General features: G+C 52.2%; 1 protein-coding gene across 11 annotated transcripts in view; it reads left to right on the top strand.

Annotated features, from left to right (window-relative positions):
• Window positions 1-25,725, top strand: part of NAV2 (neuron navigator 2) — a 396,930-nt gene that overhangs the window by 358,142 nt on the left and 13,063 nt on the right. For 8 of the 11 annotated variants that reach the window (XM_041729743.1, XM_041729751.1, XM_041729747.1 and 5 more), the window contains 11 exons: window positions 1,209-1,217; window positions 1,635-1,807; window positions 9,539-9,692; window positions 10,827-10,989; window positions 11,728-11,828; window positions 14,114-14,209; window positions 16,013-16,181; window positions 20,156-20,391; window positions 22,758-22,912; window positions 23,128-23,199; window positions 24,721-24,917. In XM_041729743.1, the coding sequence (XP_041585677.1) occupies window positions 1,209-1,217; window positions 1,635-1,807; window positions 9,539-9,692; window positions 10,827-10,989; window positions 11,728-11,828; window positions 14,114-14,209; window positions 16,013-16,181; window positions 20,156-20,391; window positions 22,758-22,912; window positions 23,128-23,199; window positions 24,721-24,917 (1,525 nt within the window). The remainder of the gene's footprint in view (window positions 1-1,208; window positions 1,218-1,634; window positions 1,808-9,538; window positions 9,693-10,826; window positions 10,990-11,727; window positions 11,829-14,113; window positions 14,210-16,012; window positions 16,182-20,155; window positions 20,392-22,757; window positions 22,913-23,127; window positions 23,200-24,720; window positions 24,918-25,725) is intronic. The other 3 variants (XM_041729744.1, XM_041729746.1, XM_041729742.1) reach the window with 1 other exon arrangement.

The raw sequence follows: 25,725 nt of genomic DNA, 5'->3' as shown, positions 1-25,725 counted from the left end.
GTACCAGAGGTAGGAGCAAGGATTTAGGTTGATGGTTTATGTGCCAGGTCCTTCTGTTTGTGGAAGTGGAAATAGGATGAAAAGTAGGAAATGGGATCTCAATCAATCAACCACATGTTGGACATGCCATTCCTTATAGATGTAATACTGATGGGGAAAAAAAAAATCCCATTAATTATGTCAGAGTGGCCTGTTTCAAAATTTCTTAATGGCTAAGAAAACCCCCAGTATGTTTTCAGAAGGAAAGAAAGATTTTTACAAAAAAAAAAAAAAAGAAATCACTTTTTTTTTAAAGATTTTATTTATTTATTCATGAGAGACACACAGAGAGAAAGAGGCAGAGAACACAGGCAGAGGGAGAAGCAGGCTCCTTGCGGGGATCCCAATGCAGGACTCGATCCCGGGTCTCCAGGATCATGCCCTGGGCCGAAGGCAGGCGCCAAACCGCTGAGCCACCCAGGGATCCCCAGGGAAATCACTTTTTAAAAGACCTTATCTCAAGACAAAACTTAATTTTTTTGGTCTAGAAAAATATGTGCTTATCACGGCTTTCAGAGAAGACCCTGCACTTTAATTCTTTCTTTCCTCATTAGCATTTGCAGATCTGTCTCATGATTTGGGGAATTTGTCGTATCCCAATTCCGTTTTCCCAATATAGTTAATGAATTTCTTACCAGCGCTTACTTTTTGAGTCACAAGTGAGGTGACTAATTCCCTGCTTATTCTATCATCTTGGGTGTAGGCAAGTACAGCAGGAACTCCTAAGTAGATCTATCAGAGGGCTGTACGGCCGTGTTGGGACTAGTGCAGCAGTGAAGCTTTTCTTGCTGCGAATAGAAGACACAGACATACCCCCCTCCCCCCCAAAAAAAGTTAAGGGACAGAGAGATGGCTGATAAGAGACACAAGGGTGAGAAGCACAGGAAGGTTGGGGACAGTCATTTCAGCCAGCCAAAGAAGCTGGAAGAACTCGGATCCTAGGGACTTCCAGAAGCGCTATTCCTTTCCTTTCCTAATTGAAGGAAGATGCTTCTAACGCTCTGGAAGATTCGTGTTCCTCCTGGAAACCTCCTCTGTGTGTGGTGTTTATATATGAGCCATGTCATGTCTGAAAAGTCCGAGGCTTTCCCTGTCACTGGCTTTCTCTGTTAAAAATTGTCTTTTTTCCTTCCCCTTCCCCATTTTTTTGCTTGCGTTTTCCCTGGCAGGTCAATGAGGTAAGCAAGACCAACGCTAATATCAGATACCAAGCTAACCCATCCATTGATCTGACTAATCCCCTCTGCATCCGTCACCGTGTCTGAGCACCCTGCTTTGTTGCTGCATAACCTCACCCTCTCGACATCCATCCGCTGAGCCAGGCTCTGTCTTGCTGTTGGCATCTAGCCTCGAAGCAGGAGTAGGCATGGAATGTCACCCACAGGTCCAGTCCTTTGAGCTGTCAGCACCAGATAACTCTTCTTCCCTTACTGCACTGATTCCAGAGAGCTGTTGGGAACCTTTGTCGTTGGTGGGGGGTCGGGGGGTTGGTGGGGGGGGGAGGATTAATTGCTCTTTTGTCTGCATGTCTCTGTTTTGCCAAGGCCTGAGAGTCGGTTGCAGCCCTGGCCAGGCTGACAGTGTCGTGTGTTCAGTTACGCAGCTCCTTCAAGCAAGCCTTTGGGAAGAAGAAGTCCCCCAAGTCTGCATCCTCTCATTCCGACATCGAGGAGATGACAGATTCTTCACTGCCTTCCTCACCAAAGTTACCACACAACGGTTCCACGGGTTCCACTCCACTGCTGAGGGGCTCCCACTCCAACTCCCTGTAAGTCTGTCTGTCGGGGATGCTCGCTGGCCGGGCGATGCCTTTGGCCCCTAGGAACCCTCCAGGCTAGGTGTCCTGTTAGTATATATCTGCTCCTTGGGGTTTTGTTCATCTTGCTTTCATGGGACTGGGCACATTCTTCCAATGTTTTAGGACTAGAAAGGTTGAAAGAGAAAGGAATCTTCTACTGTTGTTCTGGAACATCACTGTGGGTGGCCGTGGGCAAGTGCTTAACCTCTCTGTTTCCATTTTTTTACTTGTCAAATTGGATGTTGGCTACTTATCCTATCCTAAGGATCAGACGAGATAAATGGATGGGAAAGAGCTACAACCATCTTGCTGGGAGAGGATAGTATGATGAGTGTTAACAGTTTTTGCTGACATTCCAGTTCATTTTCGTGACAAGACTTAGGGATTACACTATTCTCCTCTGATCAGAATTTGATGTTGACTCTTTCTCCAAGGTCAGCACTCAGCAACCGGAAGTTTAAAAAATGGAGAAGACTGTGTGATGATTCTCTTTATCGAAGGGTTCTGTATTTGGTAAAATGATTCATCACCAGGGGCTCCCCTAGTAAATTTTAAAGGAGTCAATTTGTAAAGAGCTCTTCGGGAACACAGCTGCTTCTGTTAAGTCAGACAGGTGTTTGCTCATGTGACATTGGCTTAGGTGCTCTTCTCCTTGGCAAAGTACGTAGATGGAAAGAGTCATCTTCTCTTGCCCAACCAACCTCCCATGATTTCTGTGAGCCCCCCACTGATCATTGCATCATCAGGGGTGTAGGGAGACAGTCGTGTGCCTCATCTAAAGAACAGAAAGCCCAGACTGTAGAGGCAGGAGCACCTCAGGAATGGCTTGAGATGGACAGGTGGGGACCCATGCGTCAGCTAGAGGATGGCACAGCTAGCTCCCTGTAGCAGTGAGAAAGATTGCCCCTGCCCCATAGGACTGAATTCCCTTGGAGACCACCATATACCAGGCCAAGAGTGAATCAAGAACTGGAGCTCAGGTGGGACAGTTAGTGAGATGGGACAGTGCCCAGAAGAGAGCCAGTGTGGCTGGAGTTGGACAAGACAGAAGGTGGTTGTAAACACCTCAGTTTCGTCACTGGTGAAAATGAGATTAATTACATCTACTTCCCTGGATACTTGTGAGGTCCCTCTCAGATACTGTGCATGAAGGACCTCCTTCCTCTTCTTCTCCTTCAGTCTCAGGAGGCCAAGTGTATGGAGCCGTCCCTAAGTCCACTTAGCCAGCAGGCCATCCTGCTGAGGACAGCAGCCATACACATGTCCCAAGGCTGGCTTGCCGGATGGGTGCGGGCAGTGTGGGCAAGGAGCTTGGCTGGGTCTTTGCAGCCCACCAGCTGCCTGGACAGCACAGGAGACAGGAAGTGGAAGGCAGGAAACAGCACAGAACCTCAACTTCTCAGTAACCTGTGAAGCATGGCTCTGCTGAGGGCCTCTATTTTACTTCATTAGTTTAGTAGCTCCTCTTCTCTCTAGGAGCACCCTGGTGAGAGGGTGGCCGTGGGGGATGTGTGCTTCCTGTGTGGGCGAGGTGCAAACCAGGGCGGGTGGAACGCTGTGGAGGATGGGCCTGCAGTGCGTCCCTGTGATGCCCGCCCCAGGTCTGTGTTCTCGTGTAAAGAATTAGGTAAATGCCCTAAAATGTGAGCCCTATTTGACCTGCTGGGTGCCGAAGAGGTAAATAGGGGAAAGGTCGCCTATGACTCACAACATGCCATCCCAGAGCATCTCAGTTCCTCTGACCAGGAGAAAAAGGGACTCCTCACTGATTATTTGTGGATTTAAACGTTGGATGTCACAACCCGTGTTCTATAGAGACCAAAGTCGATGTTAAGCCGTGTCCCACCCCTTAGGATTAGGAATCAGTGGGGACACAACATAGTATAGCTCATTGCACTTCTGAGCTCCTGCTCCCGCTCCATGCCAGGCCCTGGTTACAACCGTGTACGGATGAGGTTCCAATTCTGGTAGACCCTGTATGCCCCGGCGAAAGGCAGACATTAAACAAATCCAAATAAACTAGAAAACGATCAGCTAAGGGTTAATGCTCGGAATTAAAATAGTGTGTTGGGATACAGAGTCGCCACCGTGGACGGGGTGGCCAGGAAAGGTGACATGCCAGCTGAGATCTGCATGCTAAGAGAGACCACTGGTTAGTTCTGGTTGGTAACACTGGCTGCTATAACATATGCAGTCCCAGAGCTCAGCGGGTTGACATATGACTGTTTATCTCTGGTTCACGCTGAACTCGACACAGATATTCCTTGTCCATCAATCAGCAGGTGGCCTGCCATGAAAGGCTCCTTCCACCTTGTGCGCCAGCCATCCCACAGGTCCTGACTCCTCTGCTGAGTACTCTGTGTCTAGCCAGCAGGTGGGGCGGGGGGAGAGGGGAGAGAGTGCAGGAGAGTTTTATGGGTCAGGCCTGGAGGAGACAGTCCGCCAAGTGGGGCCGTCCCACCCACAAGGGAATAAGTGACACGTCTGCACCAGGAGGGGAAGGAAATAGACTGTGGGGAGCAGACAGGCTGGGGGCGTCTGGGAAGGAGGGATGGCCAGCATGTGGCCAGCATGGCTGCCACATGATGGGAAGTAGGAAAGTGGCAGGAAAGGAGGCCATGGAGGTAAGGCCCAGAACATGGGCATCTTTGAAGTCAAAATAAATTTGCATCTGTTTCTATGCGTGATGAGAGAGGGTTTGGGTTTTGTTTTGTCTTTAAGATTTCTTTGTTTTAGAGACAGTGCAGGATAGGGGTGGAGGGGGAGAGGGAGAGAGAGAATCTTGAGCAGACTCCCCTGCTGAGTGCAGAGCCTGACGCGGGGCTCAATCTCCAACTCACTTGAACCAACATCAAGAGTTGGACGCCTAACCGACTGAGCCCCTCAGGCACCCCATGGAGAGAGGTGTTTTGTTTTGTTTTTAGCTTGATTTATTTAAGTAATCTTTGCACCTGATGTGGGGCTCAAACTCATGACCCCAGGATCAAGAGCCACATGCGCTACTGAGTGAGCCAGCCAGGTGCCCCATCCTTGGAGAGTTTTAGGCAGGTTAGAAGATCATCGAACTCATGTTTCACAAAGATCAGTCTCCTTTCTGCAGATAAGGCACTCAGGGGAACAGGAATGGAAGTAAGGCAACCACACAAGAAGCTAAAAGTACCTCCGGCAGCGCCGTCTACCCCACTCTGGCCTGTTTCCTGTCCTTTGAACACTCTAGTCACACACCCCCAGGCCTTTGCCCCTTCTGTGCCCTCTGTCCGGTGCACCTTCCCTCAGATGTGCTCTTCCTTCAAGTCCCTGCTCTAGTTCTCACTAATGCCTTGCCTGTGCACTTTGCATAAAATAACACCCCCACCACAGCCCGCACTCCCCATCATCCCCCTTTCCCCTGTTTTATTTTTCACCATGGCACACTTCACCACCTGACGTGCAGATTTCCTCAAGTTATTTGTTCTCCGTCCCCCACCACCACCACCCCAAAAAAACATGCAGGATAAGCTACATGGAGGTAGATACTGCTGGATTTGCAGACATTCAAATACTAGGTGAAACAAATGGTGACTTATGGTCGTAGTGAGCCCTGGATGGATTTAAGATGTGTTCTAGAAGCACGCTGACAGCACAAGGTGATGTAAAGTGTGAGGGAAAGGGAAGAGTAATCCTTGAATATTCCTAGATTTGCAACTTGAGTACCTGAGTATATGGAAGCATTGCTTCTGGAATGGGCGGGAGGACACCGGGTGGTCAGGAAAGGAGGTGACATGCCAGCTGAGATCTGCATGCTAAGTGAGATCTGCAGGGCACGGTGGACATCAGGAGCTCTGGCTGGACTATGTTAAGGCCGAGCTGCTCAGGAGACATCCCTGTAGAGATGCCAACCAGCCTGGGACTCCTAGAGATAGAGATCCAGGAGACATGGGCTCACAGATGGTACTGGAATATGGGAAACTAGAGGATTCTCCGCAGGGTTGAAGAGAGATGGAGAGGAGCCAGAGGGCCAAGGGCTGAGCTCCGGGAGCTCTGAAGAGAAAGGAAGAGCAGCCAGCGAGATGGGAGGAGGTGGGAGGAAATTGGGAGCAGAGAAAAGAAACTGCTGGGAGGGGGGTGGTAGCTGGGCCAAGTGCTGCAGGGCAGCCGGGGAAGATGAGGGAGAGTGGATGAGGCACTTGGCTGAGCAGCTTTCCCAGTGGCCATTGCGAGAACGCTCCCTCCAAACCGCTCTCCCCGTAGGGATCGGGTGGGGCCGACTCTGGGCTCCGCTGCCCTTCTCTGACATTCCACAGCATCTGTGCACACTGGAGATGTTTGTTTTGGGTCTGGCTTTCCAGAGGGTGGGCAGAGAGCAAATGCTTCTTTCCAACCTTGAAGGGTTTGTAAGAATGTGCAAATCTAGATGTGAGAGGAAGTTCAAAGAAGTAACCCAAGGCAGAGGAGTCGGGGCCCAGAACAGTTCCTACCCTGTGGGCGAAAGGAATGGTGGTGTGGGAAGGCAGTGTTTCCCACCCTCGAGACGTTTGAAATTAGGTATGCCCCCAGCCCAGACAGCGGAAATTGGGGAGTAACGCGTTAGGGACTGAGTAGCAGAAAACCTCCACAGGTTGCCTCAGTAAGTAGCCCACGAAGCGGATGAGCACGGATTGAGTGCCTGCTGGATACAGTTCAGCCGCATGAGCTCTAGAGTTAAGTAGACCACCACCACCCCCCCCACCACCCCGGTTCTGTCCTGATTATTTTCTTTCTTTCTTTTTTTTTTTTTTTTTTTTTTTTTTTTAATGATGGGCATGTTAATCTCTGTTGGACTCAGCCTCCCCCCTTTTAAAAGGAGACAATTACGCCACATCTCCGTGGAGTTAGTAGTGGATGGAGTAATTACTAGTAAGCTTCAGATGCCTGGCGCAGTCGTCCGTGTAGGCAGTCAGCATTTGCTGAGCACCTGCTATGGGCCCATCAGTGTGATCAGACTCCAGAAATGATGCAGAGAACCCGGGTCCCGGCAGCCATGCAGGAGACCTGAAGAAGACAACCGAAGCCTAGTGCAGAAGGAACCAAGGGAAAAAAGGTGCTGCCTTGGGCACTAGGAATAGAGACTAAAACTTAGCCGGGTCTGTTGCAGAGGAACTAGATTTTCGGGAAACCTGGCTGGCTCAGTCAGTGGAGCATGTGGCTCTTGATCTTGGGGTTGTGGGTTCAAGCCCCGCACTGGGTGTCAAGATTGCTGGAAAATTAAATCTTAACTTGATTTTCAACGTCATCTCTGTGTTGGGTAGGACATCCCTCCCGTGTGACCTTGCAGTTGTGTGTTCCTGAGAACGGGGCTATTTTGGGGGGAGAGCACGGTACTCCCGGAGGACTTATTCTCAACACAGATTTTATTAGTTTGCTTCTCTTTGTAAAGTCACTGGCCAAGCTTTGCGTGGTCGCCCGTGTGATATATCCCACAAAGTGGGTGCTCAGGAAGTCTTGTGTCTCTTTCATTGTGAGAGCTCTCTGGGGAAAAGGTGCAGACCATGTGCAGGTGACTGGGGCAAAACGTCTGCCCCAGAGGGCCCGACACAGCAGACTGATGGTGTGAATCAAAGCTAACTAGTCCCTGCAATGAATTGGAGCCTTCGAGGTCTGTGCAGGGCGTGGTTTAGCGAAGACTGGAGTGTCACGATGGAATTTTGTTCAGACTTTACACTCCACTTAAGCCAGGAAACCATACTCTTCTCTCAAAAAGAAACCAGTGTTTGCGAGCCCCCACTGCCAACTTTGCAGACCAGAAAAGGCATGACCAGGTAGCTAAACCCTACAAACCATAGGCTAGTCAAAGCACAGAGAGAGGAGAGCCAAGGGAGGAGGATCTGAATTCTCAAGACATTTTCTAGCCTCTTATCCCAGATCTGTTAGCCTCAGTTTGCCCTAGGCGTAGAGTAGGGATACTCGTAAGATTTTCAGGAATTTGTTAAAGGGTTTTAGAAGATATTGTAGCTGAGACATTTCCTTGGCCTCCAATGACTTTCTACTCTGTGCATCTCTTGAAGCCATTCAGGTGCAGGTCGAGAAAATCACAACGAAATGATTTGGCCACTCGGGTGTTAAATTTTTCTTCTAGTCCTTTCTGCCCCCAAAATACAATTACATCTCTTTTAACAATTATAAATGGTTTCCCTCTGGCAGTGAACATTTCCACACCCTCAACCAGTTTTACAGGTCAGGCTTTTCTTGGCCTCAAATCTAGGGCTTGGTGTTGGAAGAGTGGGCTGCGCGATTATTTCTGCAGAGACCACATGCTCACCATGTCGTTCGGAGATAATCAGCTTCAGCTTTGTAACTTTATGAACGTGGGTTTTTTTTTTCTTTTTCATTTTTTCTATCTTCAGTCCAAGAAATGTCAAACCTGCTTATTCTGGATCACCCCTGACACCAGATCCAATGATCTTTGAAATCAACAGACTTTTTTTTTTTTTAGAAAGTCCTCTTGTCTAACATGGCAATTCATCATGACTTTGATGATCTTCCACTTAGTGCTGACTCGCCAGGTATCTGAACAGCAAAACTAACTGATCACGTAAGGAACCCAGCCTAGAGGGGCCACCTCTTAAGACAAAGATCTGACCTGCGGCTGGAGAGGTAGACACTGAGCCACCCTGTTGTACAATTTTCACATAAACCTGTGACTTTGTCATATCACCCTGCCCGCTCTCTTATGATCTGACATGTTTCTCTTTCTTGCCGTGAGCTTATTAAGCAATGTGGGCAGGTAGGGGAAGGAAAGAATGTTGCTTTTTTAAGACACTTTTAAAAGATTGAGTTATAGGGGAAGCCTGGGTGACTCAGTCGGTTAAGCATCTGCCTTCAGCTCGGGTCATGATCCCGAGGTCCTGGGATCGAGCCTCACATGGGGCTCCCTGTTAAGCAGGAAGTCTGCTTCTCCCTCTTCCTCTGACCCTCCCCACCCCCAGCTCATGCTCTCTCTCTGTCTCTCTCAAGTACACAATTTTTTTTTTAAGATTTTGTTTTTTCATGAGAGACGCAGAGAGAAAGGTAGAGACATGGCAGAGAGAGAAGCAGGTTCCCTGCAGGGCTCTATCCCAGGACCCGGGCATCACAACCTGAGCTGAAGGCAGATGCTCAACCACTGAGCCACCCAGGCACCCAATAAATAAAATCTTAAAAAAGAAAGAATGAAAGAAATGAGGTTTAGAATGTGACCAAAAATAAATAACCTCTTCCACCCAGATCTTTCAGTTACTTTCACTTTTGGGCAAATAAAAATCACCCCTCAGCTGTCTGACCTTAGAGTGTCTAATCTTTAAAACAGACAGTTGACCTTCCTTCCCTGAGTGGGTTTAGCTCTCAAGGGCCATGCGGTGTCCCCATAGAGGCCCAGCTGTGTACACATTGGGACCGAAGGGGCGGTTTTAAACCCGGAAGGTTCCCGCTGTCTTTTGCCGGCTCCTGTTTATCCCAGATTATTGGAATTTGGCTGAGGGGCACACCAAAGCCACCCTGATTGCCAGCGCGCTGCAGAGAGCATAGAGAAGCAACACAGTCTGGATTTCGGGGGCCTTGGCACCCAGGGAGGCGCTGGCCGGCTGCTCAGACAGGGTGACGGGCGCGCAAACCCGCCAGGGAATGCGGGGGACACAGGCTGGCGGCCAGGGAGGCCTGAAGCCGCGAGCTCCGAGCTGTTCTCCTCAGCAGCGCCTCTCCCCCCAGCATCTCCGAGTGCATCGACAGTGAGGCCGAGACGGTCATGCAGCTCCGGAACGAGCTGAGGGACAAGGAGATGAAGCTGACCGACATCCGCCTGGAAGCGCTCAGCTCCGCGCACCAGCTCGACCAGCTGCGGGAGGCCATGAACAGGATGCAGGTGAGCCCGGGCCCCCCCTTGCTCGCAGCCCCCCGCTCTCCTCCGGTCCTTCGTTTTCCGCTTGCTTTTCCAAAAGGAGCAAGGCTCCTTCTCTTTCCGTGCCCTCCCAGGTATTGCCCATGCCTCTCCGCCTCTGACTTCCCGGGGCCCTGCCATCGCCTCTTGCGAGCAGCAGTCTCCTTCGCCTGGCCCTTGGGGCCTCCCAGTTTCACCTCCCAGACTCATCAGCCAGAGGGAGCCCCTGACTGCTCCCTTTGTGCCAGGAATTTCTGTTTCCTAACGTTCCCTCCGGGGGGATGACCTGCCCAGCCGAATCAGACCCTTCCCCCAGGGTTAGCCTCACCTTCTGCAAAGCTTTTCCAGATCCCGCCTCTGGAAGAGTTAGTGCCCTCAACTGAATTCCTCTAGATGTGTTCTCACAGCCCCTCACCTTCCACCCTGGATTGGAAGGCATCTGCGTCTTCTGGCTATTTCTTTCTTTTTTCTTTTTTCATTTTTCATTTTTCTTTTCTTTGTTTTTTTTTTTTTTTTGCATCCCTTTCTCTGGAGGTAGTCCCAGGGCTATGCACATGGTAGGTCTTCCCTAAATATCAGTAAGGATGAAAGAGCCCTGTGGGCCCTGCCAAATGGGTCCTCGCTGGAGAACCAGCATTTCCCATAGGAGGTGCCACAGAACACGTGTTCCACGAGAGGCTCTGTAGAGGGAGAGCTCCTGGATCACCACTGTTTAGGAAGGCTCTGCACTCTGTGCCCCCTGCGAGGCCCACAAGGCAGAGCAGCTCTTAAGGGCTCTAAGTCTTGCGGGAATAAAACCCGTCAAGCCCAGAGTCTCTCAAACTTCTTGGATGCTAAGATTCTTTTTCAGCTAAGACTCAGGCAGCAGGCTGTGGGAAACATTGCTGAGGTCTTTCCGAAGGCCAGCTCTCCAAAACGATGGCCCTCGCCCTGCCGGACAGGTCTCGTATGCACCCAAGAGCAGCAAGCACGGCCGAAGCTCTCCGATGGTGTGACTGACCGGGCCTCGGCTGGGATACCCACTTGATGGCAGAGGGGGGCTCTCCGGTCCCTCCTCCAGTAAACACCTGTTCGCGTTACATCCACCTAGTAAGGGAGCCTCTCTCTTCCTCTTTGCAGAGTGAAATAGAGAAGCTGAAAGCCGAGAACGACCGGCTGAAGTCAGAGTCTCAAGGCAGTGGCTGCAGCCGGGCACCCTCCCAGGTGTCCCTCTCTGCCTCCCCTAGGCAGTCCATGGGCCTCTCGCAGCACAGCTTGAACCTCACTGAGTCAACCAGCCTGGGTGAGTGGCATCACCGGGCTGGGCGCAGGTCAGGGCCTGCAGCGGGCTCTCCAGTCTCCAAGCACGAGCCCCGAGATAAGCAGATGAACAGATCAAACGGAGAGGCAACAGGCGTGCGTGCACGTGGGGTGCGTGTGTGTGTCTGGGTGTGCGTCTGCTACCGACATGAGCTCAGCCGTTAGACTGCTGTCATGCTTTGCTCCAGTGCCCCCACTTCTCCAGGCCATGAGCTTGGATCCTCTTGTCCACCATGCTGAGTTCTGTTTGGTCCATTTTTAAGAGGCTGACCTACAAGCTGAATGCTGCGTAGAAACCCCACAGCAGCGGGTCCCAGTTGGGGCGGTGGCTCGCTCTGTGGTCTTCCTGCCTTCGGGACGGAGGCCAGGCCAGCACAGTAATGAGCGAACACGGTCTAGATTTTCTTTGTAAGCATATCGAGGCCGACGCTTTGATTTCTTGATTTCTTATCCATGATGCCGCGTTGCTGTCGTTTTGGTTGAGCCTCTGCCTCGCACTTCCATTTGGCAAGGGACATCGTCAGCCTGCTGGTTCTTGGTCGGTCCACCATCGGTTTCTGTGGTTGCATTCTCCATTCTGCCCTCTGCCCTTCCCCTCCCCGCCCCCCCGCACCCCGACACCTGGTTTGTCCCGCTGCCGTGCCAGCAAGCAGCGGGGGTGTCAGGAAGCCGGCTTTGCTGTCCCCATGTGCCTAAGGCTGTTGATGTTTTCCATTCGCAGACATGTTGCTGGATGACACTGGTGAATGCTCGGCTCGGAAGGAAGGAGGCAGGCATGTTAAGATAGTTGTCAGCTTTCAGGAGGAAATGAAGTGGAAGGAGGTTAGTTGGATGCCTTTCCCTGCTCTGCGTGTCCCCTCTGCAGGTAGAACTGCCTTAGCGTAGCGATGTCATCGTCAGACCGAGTCACCTGAGCGCCCGAGGTGATTCGGGGGTTCTCCTAACACTTCCCTTAACTCCCCGTCCTCCCCGGCAGCGTTTGACACGACGAGAGTGACCAGATGACCCTCCCTCCCTCTTGCATTTGGAAAGTCTAATAAAGTACTAAAAACATCCCCGTGCCACGCTTTCGCGGAACTAAGCGCTAACCTCCGTCACGAATGGCTTTTCTGAATCTAACGTGTTCCAAAAGCACTTCGCACAGAAGCAACCTACCCAATTCAGCCGACCAGGAGCACCAGTTTTGTCCAGTGTTCAGAGGCCGCCGACGAGGTGGGAGGCCGAGGGGGCCAGGCCCCGCGGGTGGCTAAGGGGAAGCATCCTGGCGGGGCTTCCTGACTCCCCGAGACTGAGGAATCTTGAGTTTTCTGTGTAGTACCTGTTCCCTGCTGGGGTCTAGGGAGGTCACGCCACACCTACCCCAGGGGCTTTTTTGGGGTAGGGGGTTGGCACATTCGATCTTCAGTCATTGATTAAATCCACCTGATGCTGTAGTGACCCTCTCTCAGAGAAGCAGGGAAAGACTTCCCGAGTCGTTACTTCAAGTCCCCTTCAGTCTCTTGTTTGTTGTTTCCCGGCATCCGTGCCGACAGGCTGCCTGTGGCCTAGGAGTCCTGGGGGGACCCGCAGTGCCCACCGCAATGGAGCATCTACAGCCAGACTCTTGGCAGGAGGATTCCACAGTACGGCTGGCTCTCTCTTCTTGTTGAAGGGGTAGGCCCAGGTTTTGGAGCCACCCATGATTTCCTCCTCATCTAGCCTAAAAATATATATATATATTTTATATATAAAAATAAACATGAATAGATTCATTTTTTTTTAAGATTTTATTTATTTATTCATGAGAGACACACAGAGGGGCAGAGACCTAGGCAGAGGGAGAAGCAGGCTCCATGCAGGGAGCCCGACGTGGGACTCGATCCTGGGACCCTGGGATCACGCCCTGGGCTGAAGACAGACATTAAACCACTGAGCCACCCAGACGTCCCAAGAGATCCATTTTCAGAGCTTTACCTAGTGGAGTGATAAGACTATCAAGGGGAAAAATTCATCCTTAGAACATCCTTATAAAAAATTCAGGTGGGGGTTCCTGGGGATGTGCATTGTTCTAGGGATCCTCAATAGGAACAGATAGATGTCACGTTTTATAAAAGTTTGAGTCCCTTTTAAAAATTGTGTTGTTCTGGATCACCACAGCATCCAGAGGAATCGGTCCAGCAGACCAGGTTACCTCCGTTTTGTAACTGAGGAACCTGGCGCCCAGGTGACAGGGCAACTGGTGAGGCCGGGTCTTCTGATGGCAAGACTGGTGCTCTTTTCTCGGCTGCTTTTACTTACCTGCCACATACACCCCCGCCCGCACTCCCTGCTGCCACCCTTCCAATTCCGTATCCTTATGAGCACATCAGATCTGAGATTTTAAAATCCAACAAGATGGAATGTTCTATTAGTTTTTCTTTAATCATTGTGATTAGTTATCTCCTGCCCTGCCCCCCTTGTGCAGAGAGCCCTATTGGGCGAAGTTGAAAAGAAGTAGGAAAAAGATACTTTATTGTGAACTTCTCAGAGTTTTACTTGTTTTCTAAATTGAGTATGATTTAACCTTTAATTAGCAGAAAAGCAATCAGCGTTGTTTAAGAAAAAAAAAAAGTATTCTCTCCTGAAGGAGATAAACTTGGTTTACAGATAGACATAAATACCCAAAAGTAAACAAGTACAGAATACGTTAATAGATAGGTTATATGTAGAACCAGTGAAGCAGTGTGCACCGTGAGCCTGGTGGGTTAATCACTGAAGGCTTCCTGGAAGAGGTGAGCTTGCAAGCAAGGTTTGGAAAAGGAGAGATGCAGGAGAGGGGAGAAGCATTCCAGGCAAGGGATGTGATCTGTGCACTCTCCAAGGTACACCTCTAGTAGACGCTTCTAGATTCCAGAGAGGAGGTCCTCTCTTCCTGACCCACGGATTGCTATTTTTCCAAGACAGCAGGGAAAATTTTTTTTTTTAAAGACTATTGTATTCCAGCTACGTTGTATCTGGTGTTGTAACAAATAGAACTTTTATTCCCCTCTCAAACCATTGGTGGAGTTCTAAGGCAATCTGAGTCCTTGCTAACCTGTGTCAGGAAAGATCCGCCTGGTTTTCACCCGCATGCATTTCCTTACCTTTAGGATTCCAGACCACACCTCTTTCTTATTGGCTGCATTGGAGTTAGTGGCAAGACGAAGTGGGATGTGCTCGATGGGGTGGTTAGACGACTGTTCAAAGTAAGTGTCTGAGAGGCTGGCTGCAGGGGTCTGCCCAAAGTGGGGCCTGGGGAGGGAAGGAGGGGGCGGGGGCAGTTTGTGTCCTGACCGGGGCCTCTCCTTGGGCCTGCTCCCCACCCCTGTCCTCGCGTTGCTGGGACTTGTCCCCAGGCCACTTAGGTAACAGGAGGTTGGTGAGTACAGACCAGTGATGGGCCAGCCAGTGAGAGCCATTTCCCTGCCCCTGAGCAATTATTTGAGCCTCACGTGGTGTCCAAATCCTCCCCTCACCTTAGAGCTGTGTCCTATTGAATATGCTTTGGAGCGAGTGCCCTGTAAGCAGGGCTAAGACCTCAAATTTCCATTCCTCATGTCCGGGGCATTTGATCCAACTTGCCCAGCACCCTGGCCAACACCTCACAGAGCCTGTGATTTGTGCTTCACAGGACAGTAACATCTGATCAGGGGCCAGAGTCCAAGATGGTGCCGTAGTTATTTTTGCATTTGTTCTAATCACATCACCGGAGTGGGTGGGTGTTGATCACAGGAGGAATAACTAAGGAGTACTGAGATGAACCTGCAAGCGCAAGGTGTTCGGGAAGAAGCTTTTCGTACCTTTTTTTCCTGCCGTCCCTAAGTGAGTCCCAGTCATAAGTGCTCGCTAATCATGTCTCCTGAGCAGTATCCGTGCCCTGCATTTTTGGTGCCGGAGACCCTGCTAACGTGATCCCAGTTTATCTCCAAGCCTGTGAGGAAGGCCCTATTATTTTCACATTTAGAAGAAAAGCAGGACTCAGAGCAGGTCACTTGCCCAAGGTCACAGAGCCAGAACTCAGCCCTGCTGGCCTAGTTCTGTCGGTCTGACTTTAAACCCCGAGTTAACAAGTGCGACCTCTAGCATCTCGATGCAGGTGGCTTCACACGCGGGAAGCCCTGTTCTCTGGCCAGAGGTCACTCCGCATCTTGGAGGGCTGTGGAAATGTGACCGGGCAAGAGATGGGAATGGCTGAGGGCAGACCAATCCCGCTGCCTGGACCCTAAACCTCGAGTCTGCTGACGGGCAGTCGGGACATCCTTGGCTTAAAAAGACAACAGTTTGGGCTGGAAACAGCCTGTGGGGCGTCACATGTGGGGAAGTGAGACCATTAAAGAGAGAGAGGCTGTTAACCAATATTCCACGTCATCATCTTCCAGCCACCTCCTGCCCACAGACCTTTGGTCCAAGGTCACTGACCCCTAAAACCTTTTGGTCACTCACCTCAGAGGGCACACGTTCCAAATTAAACACAATTTTTCCTGTTATAAGATCAAAAGCTGCTTCTTTCATGCAGTCCTGGAGTCAAATACATAAATGTATCTGACTGCAGAACTCCTTTTTTTTCCCTGGGGTTTGCTCCCTTTGTCGTCATCAACGTGGTCTTTGTTCTGGGCCAAGAGAAGGGGCTGGTGGAGAGATTTGGCGTCAGAATTACTTTCTCGTGAGTTTTCGAGCACTGGTCACAGGCCCTGGTGTCTTCAGGACTTCAGCTGAACTCAGGAAAAGCAGCCTCACTTCTCCGTGCCTGGTTCATCCAGACTAAACGTCCACGATGGTGTCAGGGCTCCCCTCCACGTCACTAACCAAATAAATCTGTACTTGAAGAGGCCTGCGATCCTCGGTCATCCTCCCCGTAGAAAGTCAGCACCTCCCTCCCCTCGTTCCACAGGTTTCAACCCAGGCATCAACTGGGAAAGAAGATGATCATAAATCACCCAAAGAAAACATGAGTCATGGGTGGATTTCTAGCCACGTCTTTGATGGGGTCTTGATTTTACTCTTCCCAGGAATACATCATCCACGTCGACCCCGTGAGTCAGCTGGGGCTGAACTCAGACAGTGTTCTGGGCTACAGCATCGGGGAAATCCAGCGCAGCAACACCTCCGAGACCCCCGAGCTTCTGCCCTGTGGCTATCTGGTGGGCGAGAACACGACCATCTCCGTGACCGTCAAAGGTAAATCCGGCCGATGGATGGCGGAGGTCGGTCGGAGTTTTCAGGAATTGAAGTTTTTGTTTTGTGACTTGGCGTAGCAAACCGTGGCCACAGTTTTGTTTGCCCACATGTGCGTGGGTTGGTTTCTCTCCCCCCCTGCAACCACAGTCATTCTTACCTAAGCAAGTTCAACAGTCTTTAGCTTTTTCAACCACCACCGGAAGCAAACAGGTTTAGTTTATTGCTGAAATTATATAACAAAAGGTCCCATTAGCCTTATGACTCTGAGATGTTGGAATCTTAATAACTCTGATGAAACAGGGCTCCACGGAGACCAGTGGGTTATTCTTGCCAGCCGGCCGTGGATGTGCTCCCGTCCTACAGGTGGGAGCCTCTCTTGCCCACGTACTGCGCTGCTGGTGCTTCCGATTGCCTCATCATGCAGGAATGTGAGGCCCCAGGCCAAAGTGTGTTCCAAAGAACTCGAGGCCCACAACCCAAACGTATCTTGGGGGGGCAGGGGGAGGAGTAGGGGGTGAGAGAAAGTTTCCTGGCCAAATAAGTCTAGAAAACTACATCATTAGACCCAACTGTGTGTAGGGGACAGGAAGACAGGAGTGTATTGGTGCACCAACTCCGTCCCCGGATATGCCAACTCCTGCCGTTAAGAAGCTGTTTAAGGGGCACCTGGGTGGCTCAATCAGTTGGGTGTCTGCCTTCAGCTCAGGTCATGATCCCGGGATCAGGCAATCAAGCCCCCCATCAGGCCGCCGCTTGACAGGGAACCTGCTTCTCCCTCTCCCTCTGCCATTCCCTCCACGTCTGCTCTCTGGCTCTCTATCAAATAAATAAATAAAATCTCTTTTTTTTAAGATTTTATTTATTTATTCATGAGAGACACACAGAGCGAGAGAGAGGCAGAGACACAGGCAGAGGGAGAAGCAGGCTCCATGCAGGGAGCCCGACGTGGGACTCAATCCCAGGTCTCCAGGATCACACTCTGGGCTGACGGCGGCACTAAACCACTGAGCCACCTGAGCCACCCGGGCTGCCCAAATAAAATCTTAAAAAAAAAAAAGAAGGCTGTTTAATCTGACATAAATGTATTTGACTGCAGAACTCCTTTTCCCCCTATATTTTATGAACTCTCCCGCAAAAATATAGATTAATAAACACTGCATGAAGCTCAGCCTTCAGGTTGTCCCGTTTCTTACTTCCCCATAAGGCGCAGCTCTGGACTAGAGTTTTAACAGCGTGCTTTTGGGGTTGTTTGATGCAAACCTTGTTTCCTGGTTGGAAGGCTTTCCAGAAGCACCCCACCATTCCTTAGGAGCAGCAGTTTCCACCCGGCTCTGCCAGTGACAAGTCTAATGTTACCAGTCGAGCCTCACGCACAGCCTTCTGTGAAATTGCACAGCTGTGGCCTCAGGCTGCAGGGGACGGGCACCTACCCCAAATTAACTTTAGCGGAAATTCTAAATGCACCTGGAAAATGCAAGAATACACTTCAAACGCTGCTGGATCCGGGCATCCTGACAGTGTGTGAGAACCGGCCTGCCTCTGCCTTGCGTATTTTCTGAGCTCTTTGCACGCGGCTGCCGAAACGGCACTGGTAGCCCTGCTTCATCCTTCTGGCTTGGCAAGCTAAAAGAGAGAAAAGTGTGAAAAAAAGTTCTTCAAGATGATTCTGGGCCCACCTGAGTCAAATGGCCGTCACTGACCAGGTCATTACGAATAGGGAGAGGGTTTGGCCCAAGCCTGGCTGCAAGCCCGCACCTTGGGTGGCTGCAGGTGCTGGGTCAGCGCCTCTTGAACCACCTGGGATAACCTCCCCTTAAGAAGGAAGAGTCAGACTATGAGGGGCAGGAGGAAGGGGGTACCAGGCACACCCAAACAGGGCTGCACTACAAGAACCCTTCATGGAAAGCCTTAACACGTCACAGGTTCAGACTGCATTTGGTCCACGCCGGGAGCATGCATTTCACTTGTAGGTGCAGCTGCAGATCCTGAGGGGTGAAAGGAGCCCCCTGTTGCAGACACCAGACCTCTGTAAGAACCGTGACAAGGTGGTCTGTCAAGGGGGAATGTGCCACCCTCCCTGCTCCCCCAGTGCCCCATCTGCAACCGTCAGCATGTCAGGTGGTGCGGCATCTCGAGGGATCAGCTCAAGTTTATTTTTAAGCAACACCTGACTTCTATTTTCTGGCAGTGCTTGAAACTTAGGCCTTCAGGACACCGTAAACAATGCAGGAGTTTGAGCTGAGAGATCCATGGGCTGTGGATGGTCCCCTCCAGGGGTCCCCCGGGGTTGGGGCGGGGGTGTGACAGGGCATGCCCTGAAGTGAGTTCATCAGCAGCGCAGTCACTCTCAGGGGATTTTAGGGCAAAAGACTAAAAAAGCAGCACATATGGAGAGAGGGACGTTTTTGTGGGTTTCCCCCTCTCTCATTATTAGGCTTAGACAAGAGACCCTGCTGTCCGTACTTTGCATCAAGTTTCAACCAGTGTAAGCTACACTTAGCTCAGTGCCGGGAAAGGCCTGTACCCAGAAGATAAGTCATTTAGAAACCTTCATCATGGTCATTCTGGAATACTGTCTCGCATATAGTGGCCCTTCTTGGTCGGTGGGGGGAGGTTAGATACAAGCATATAAATGCATTTGAGGGGTTGTTTGCAGCGAGTAATTAGGTCAAAGTGAATAATTATGTCAAATTATAATACGCCCTTATAAAACAGAATAAACAGGGGCACCTGGCTGGCTCACTCAGTGGAGCATGAGACTCTTGATCTCGGGCATGTAAGTTCAGGCCCCGTGTTGGTTATAGAGATGACTTAAAAATGAAATCTTTAAAAAAATAAAATAGAGTAAGTGCTTTTTATTTTTTTTACCTACATATACTAGTTTTCTTAAGGTGAGTTTTAACAGAATTATCTTAGGTTTCAGACAAGTAAACTTGGATGGATCTTCTCTTGAGAATGATGTCAAGAAAATAATTCTTATAATAAAGCCAACAGCCAGGGCACCTGGGTGGCTCAGTTAAGCATCCTGACTCTTGATTTCCGCTCAGGTCATGATCTCAGGTTGTGGGGTCCAGCCCAGCACTCAGCGGAAAAGGAGAGGTTCTCTTTCTCTCCGTCTCCCTCTGGCCTTCCCCCCACATGCACGTGTGCACATTGTCTCATTAAAAATGACTAAACAAATGTTAAAAAATAAATAAAAAAGCCAGCAGCCCTGATTGGTGGAGTTGTCTCAGGTAGGAAAGGGGAAAGCTACATTTCCTCTTGACATTGTTGAGGCTCTGAGCCCTTGGTGGGTGGCATCTCAGCCTTCACCTACAGTCCTCATATCCCTGAGACCAATTACATTTCTTTGTTTTAAAGATGAAAGTGGGGACACCTGGGTGGCTTAGCAGTTGAGCGTCTGCCTTTGGCTCAGGGCATGATCCTATAGTCCCAGGATTGAGTCCTGCATCAGGCTCCCTGCAGGGAGCCTGCTTCTCCCTCTGCCTCTGTGTGTCTCATGAATAAATAAATAAATAAAATCTTTAAAAAATAAAATAAAGATGAAAGTGTTGCTACCTTCATGGCATATCTGAGCGTGGGCAGCAGTGGTCCATGGCCCACAAGAGAGAACAGGGTGACAGGGCGACCCCAGGGTCTCGGCAGACACGGGAGGCTCAGGTCTGGTTTGGGCAGACCCCAGCAGCCTGGTGAATCCAGACAGGCAAGCAGAGCCCAGAGTCTTAGGAATTCTGCAGAAGACAGATAGGGCCTGAGGGCCTGAGTGTTAAAGTTGAGTCTGAGTCTGGGCAAGTCGGCCTCGGCAGCCTAGCCAGGTGCTAGCCCACACGGTGCCCGTGAGCCGAGCGCCCAGCCTCCCGTGTACCTGGGTGGGCAGCAGTCTCAGAGGAGTGGCCACCATGGAAAGAGACAGGCAGCCCGAGGTGGCACGCGCAGAGGTGGCTCCAAACCCTTCCTGTCCCTCTCCAACGCAGGGCTCGCGGAGAACAGCCTGGACTCCCTGGTGTTCGAGTCTCTGATCCCCAAGCCCATCCTGCAGCGCTACGTCTCCCTGCTGGTGGAGCACCGGCGGATCATCCTCTCCGGCCCCAGTGGCACCGGGAAAACCTACCTGGCCAACCGGCTGTCCGAGTACTTGGTGCTTCGGGAGGGGCGGGAGCTGACAGACGGTGTCATCGCCACCTTCAACGTGGACCACAAGTCCAGCAAGGTGAGGGGGTCGTCCGGAGGCTGCCGCCCCGCCGGGGGTGCCGTGTGGCCCTTTGGCAGCTGTCGATGCCGCCAGCGCCCCAATGGGAGAGCAGCCTTGCCCACGTGCTCTCCCTTGGGGTCGTGAGAGCCTGGTGAAGGACGTCAGGGTGGGGTGGCGGAGGGAAGGCTCTAGCCCACAACTTCCCGCGCCGAGTGCCCTCTGTAAGGCGAGCTCGTTCATTTCTCACTTGCCCGCTACGAGCTGGCTCTGACGCTTAGGATCGCCCCAGAAGCACCCATAGCCGTTTACCAAGAATTTGTCATGTGCCTACTTGGTGCTGTTGTTTCTCCCAAATGAAACATGCTCTTGAGGAACAGCAATGACGCTAATGATCCTAGCCCGCCTCACAGACCCGCTTGCCCATGACCAGTGCACCGCCTCCTGACAGCCTCAAGGGAGAGGGTGTTGCTACCCTCGTGTCACAGAAGACGGACCTGGGCTCGAGGCAGGTGGCCACGTGCCTAGGACCGTTCGCATGGTCCAGAGCGGTGGACTCCAGAGGCAGCACAGAGATTCACTCCTGCTTCCCGGGGACCAGCAGAGACGTTTGGTTCTACGTCCCGGGCCGAGATCCTCAAGTGCTTTCTCAGCCCGTTCACTGTTCACACGTGGGGAGGTGATGGACCATGCGCTCTGGCTGGCCCCCAGCAAGGGGACCGGTGAGCCAAAGGTGATTGGGAGATGACTCTCGGCCCTCTGAATCACCTGGCGTGCCCGAAGAAACAGATTCCTAGACCTCGTTCCCAGATGATCGCTTTTCCCGGGTGAGCCGGGAATCTGTGCCGTTCACAGGATTGCTGGGTGATTTTGATGGAGGGGTAGGATAGAGAGAAGTTGTCGGAGTACCTGTCCCCAGAGTCTCTGTGGGATTCTGCTGAGGGAAGGCACCCTCTCCTGGGGCCAGTGAGAGGAGGACCCCAGGCACGTGGCTGAGGGTCGAGCCCAGGCTAGACTTCAGCCCCCTCTCACCTGCCCCTTGACCAGCACCCTCTGCAGAATCCAGCTCACCAACCGTACCCCATGAGCCTGAGTAGTGGAAGGAAGGCTCTGGAAGCTCTGTGCTTGTCAGGGGCCCAAGGCCAGGAAGCCCTGGTGGAAAGAGGGCTAAAGGAAGAAATTACTAGTAGCATGAATAGTGGGGCTTTTTCCGATGCTAGCAAGCCACATTTTGACTTAGAAGGGAGGCACACATGGAGGCAGCCCCTGAGTCTGGAGCCAGCCCTGCTGCTTCCCCTCGGTGTGTGCAACCTCAGGCTGGCACCTGATTTTGATGTGCCCAAGCCTCCTCATTGGTAAAATGGAGATAATCCCGGTGCCCACCCAAGAAGCTCACTGTGGGGCTACGGAAATTCTGTACGTGAGGCTCCAAGTCCCTGGGCGCTATTGCTGTGACGGTCATACTAGCAGGCAGGCATGCTGGTCCCTGGCCGGTCCTCCGCTCGCCATTTCAGCCTTTCCCCTTTTGCACTATCTTCCTTCCCCTTCTCTTCTGACACACACCCCTCGCCCCAGCCATGCTGGGCTGCATCCAACTCCAGCTAATCCCCTACCTCTTCTCCACAGTTCAGCCCGGGGCTTGCCCTTTCACCCAGACCTTCCAGAGCCCCCTCTGCATGTAGACCCTCTCCCCTGCACTGTTGGTTGTCCGTCTGTGATGGCACTAATCAGCAGTGCTTGCCTGTGAGTGGGGAGGGGTCCTTTGCTGTATTGATCCCCCGATGGCTTCTGGCTCTCAGGCAGGTGCAGGGGAAGTACAGAAGCGTATGAGGCACCTGCCCTTGGGAGCTTACTGGAAGGTGCGCATCATAAGCAAAATCAAGAAAAATGACCCCTCTTGGGGCACCTGGGTGGCTTAGTCGGTTAAGCGTCTGCCTTCAGCTCAGATCATGATCTCAGGATCGAGGGGGATCGAGCCTGCTTCTCCCCCAGCCCCTCCCCTATCACTTTGTGCAAGTACATGTGCGCCCTTGCTCTGTCTCTCAAATAAATCAGTAAAATCTGCCCCCAAAAAAGAAAGAACAGTTCTGGAGAAGTGATAGAGCAGGGATACAAAACCATGCCTGGGCACCCCACAGTGCTCTTGCCCAAGGCAGGTTTTCTATTACCTAATGAATTCCAGGAGGCAGGACCCAGGCCTTCCTCACCCCCTGCCCACCCCACGTCTCCTGAGCCCCCAGATAGATGCTGTGTAGCAGAGGGGCACTCAGCACATGTTCATCACACGGCCTCCCGCAGGGCCTCCGCAGCTGTGGGACATGCCAAGTGAAGGCTCTGAGCATGTGCATCTTTATTGGGGTGCATTCACCCACTTTATTCGTTCACAGGAATTGCGCCAGTACCTGTCCAACCTTGCTGACCAGTGCACCAGTGAGAACAATGCTGCAGACATGCCCCTCGTCATCATCCTGGACAACCTGCACCACGTCAGCTCCCTGGGCGAGATCTTCAACGGGCTGCTTAACTGCAAGGACCATAAATGGTAAAGGGCAGCTCCGGACCTCATGGCCCCCAGAGGACGGCAGCCATGTGATGTGGGGGTGCGGGCATGGTGCACGTGCAGCCCGGGATCAGCGTGGGGGGTGGGGGAGGCAGACAGCTATCTGCGTGGACATGCAGGTGCCATGGGCTTCCGTGAGCACCTTGTTTGGCTTGCCTTTGACTCATAGAGCCTCCTTGTCCTCCGTGTCCCCACAGCCCTTACATAATTGGCACAATGAACCAGGCTACCTCTTCTACTCCCAACCTGCAGCTTCATCACAACTTCAGGTAAGGGACTGCTTTTCGAGCGCCAGCGTTGGGCAGCGTGCTAAGCATGAGCATTTTCCCCAGCCAACTCCTTTAATTCCCCGGACAGCCACAAGCAGTTAGATTTATTTTGCAAATGGGGACAGGGAGGCTGAGAGAATTGACTCATGTGGGAAAGTCAGTGGAGAGCTGAGACTGGGGCCCGGGGTCCCTGACTCTCCGCCCTGGGGTAGCAGTGTCACGGAGGCAGCTCTGGGCCTGCCGCTCGTCCCCAGTGAAGCCTCCGCCTCGGGGTCAGAGCAGTGGAGGCTGTCGCTTAGGAATGTCCCCTCAGAGCTGGGTCTGTGGGCCACTGAGTTGCAGCGGCTGTGAGTCCCTGTGGCCCAGCTCTCTGCCGGGCTGCCCTCCTGCGGGGATGAGGAAGGACTGTCCAGCTCCGTGGTACAAAGTCGCGTTGCCGTTTGCCTTGCTGTGGCTGGACGCCCTGCACCGACTCCCAGGTGACTGCACCACCCCCCTCTCCTACCTGGGCCCTTGGATGCGGCTCAGAAGCCGCTCTGCGGTAGGCCCCTGGCCGCTCTGCAGGCGTCTCTCAGGGAAATCTATTGAAAGTGGACCTGAATTGTGATCATTAGAAACGTCGACTCCCCCAGGCCTGAGATCGTGGCCACCTCTGCATCCAGGCTGGCCTGTCTCGTCATGCTTTCTCCTCCTGCCCTGCCGCCACAGCTCCCAGCAGGTTGTTGGGGTAACCCCCGCGCCTGCCTGCACTTGGCTCCCTCCAGGCCATCTGCTGTGCCAGCAGCAGCTGAGTGAGCATTCTAGAATTCAAATCTGATCGTAAAACCCTCATGCTTGAGGCCCTTCAGTGGCTCCCCATTGCCTCCAAAATGGAATCAGACTCCTTAGGTTGGCGGGTCAAGTCTGAACACTGAATGACACTGGTCACGCTGACTCTCTGGAAGTTTCCTCAAACACCCATGCACCTGTGCAGATGCCACAGCATGGTCTCCGCCCCCTACCCCAAACCCCTCTGGTCTCAGACCTCCCTTCCTCTGAGAGTCTTCTCTGATTGCCCGGTTTTGCCATGTTTCCTTCCTCTGTTTGCTTTATCTACTTCCTCCGCTAGACCGTGTGCTTCTGGGGAACCGGACTGTGTCTTAGTCTTTGTTGCAGCTCCAGAGGCCAGCCCTGGGCCTGACTTCCAGCACGAGAGGCAGTAGGCTCAGTGGTTAGAGCTCCGACTCTGGAGCTGCACCATCCTGGTTCTGATCTTAGCCCTTCTATTAAGTAGCTCTTTGGTCCTGGATAAGTGGTGCAACCTGTCTGTGCCTCAGCATCTCCGTCTGTGAAAGGGGGATGGCGGTCACAGCTCCATCACAGGGCCGCTGTGTGTGCAGCCTTCAGAGCAGTGTTGGGTGCACAGTGAGGCCTGTCCTAGTAACATCGATGCCTTCTGGATCTGATGAGCTGAGCTTTGGGGAGGCTGGCATCGTTTTTGTCAGTCCTCGTCATTGAAAAGCATTGCTGACTTTCCTGCAGGTGGGTGCTTTGTGCCAACCACACGGAGCCCGTGAAGGGCTTCCTAGGCCGGTTCCTGAGGCGGAAGCTCATGGAAACAGAGATCAGTGGGCGGGTGCGGAACATGGAGCTGGTGAAAATCATCGACTGGATTCCCAAGGTCTGGCATCACCTCAACCGCTTCCTGGAGGCTCACAGCTCCTCAGACGTCACCATAGGTAGGTGGGAGGCTGGGGTGGGGGGACGGGCACTGCTCCTGGCGCTCCGGCCACCTCAGATGAGTGTCCTTGGGGCCCTGGCCAGGACAGCACTGGCAGGTGCAAGTCAGCCAGAGGCCGCACTGTCCCCATGGATGAGAAGGGGACAGAGGGAGGATCACAGCCCGAGGCAGACCCCAAACTGCCAGTCGTCTGCCCCGGGTGCTGTGTCTCTGTCCCCCTCTTTGCCCAGTGCACCGGGGCTCATCAGCAGCACAGACCGGCATCCCGCCCGGGCTGATGTAAACACTGCCAGCTGGGCGAGGAGCCCCCACCACGAGGCTCCCCTGAGTGCAAACCACCCGGCGACATTGGCTCCGCTTTAAAAATAAAATGCTTTAAAAATAGCTTTAAAAATAGCTTTTTTTAAAAGCTTTAAAAATAAAGCTTCAACATTCCTGAAGCTTAGGGTTCAGAGAAGGAAAGACGACGATCATCCCACCATCTTAGCCTTAATTTGAGCTCTGTTCTCTGCCCTCGTCCAGAAGCGTATGCTTTGTGTGATGGCAAACATAGCATGCACACAAGATGCCCGTTTTTTTTTTTTTTGAAGATTTTATTTATTTATTCATGAGAGACACAGAGAGGCAGAGACACAGGCAGAGGGAGAAGCAGGCTCCATGCAGGGAGCCCGATGTGGGACTCGATCCCGGGTCTCCAGGATCAGGCCCTGGGCCGAAGGCAGCGCTAAACCACTGTGCCACCCGGGCTGCCCAGGATGCTCTTTTTTTATCTCACGTTGTCTCCTGAGCATCTGTGCTGCTGCTCC

The sequence above is a fragment of the Vulpes lagopus genome, chromosome 15, assembly GCF_018345385.1.
Source record: "Vulpes lagopus strain Blue_001 chromosome 15, ASM1834538v1, whole genome shotgun sequence".
NCBI lineage: Eukaryota > Metazoa > Chordata > Mammalia > Carnivora > Canidae > Vulpes > Vulpes lagopus.
The sequence above is the reverse complement of the archived record's forward strand: the minus strand, read 5'-3'. Positions and strand labels throughout refer to the sequence as shown.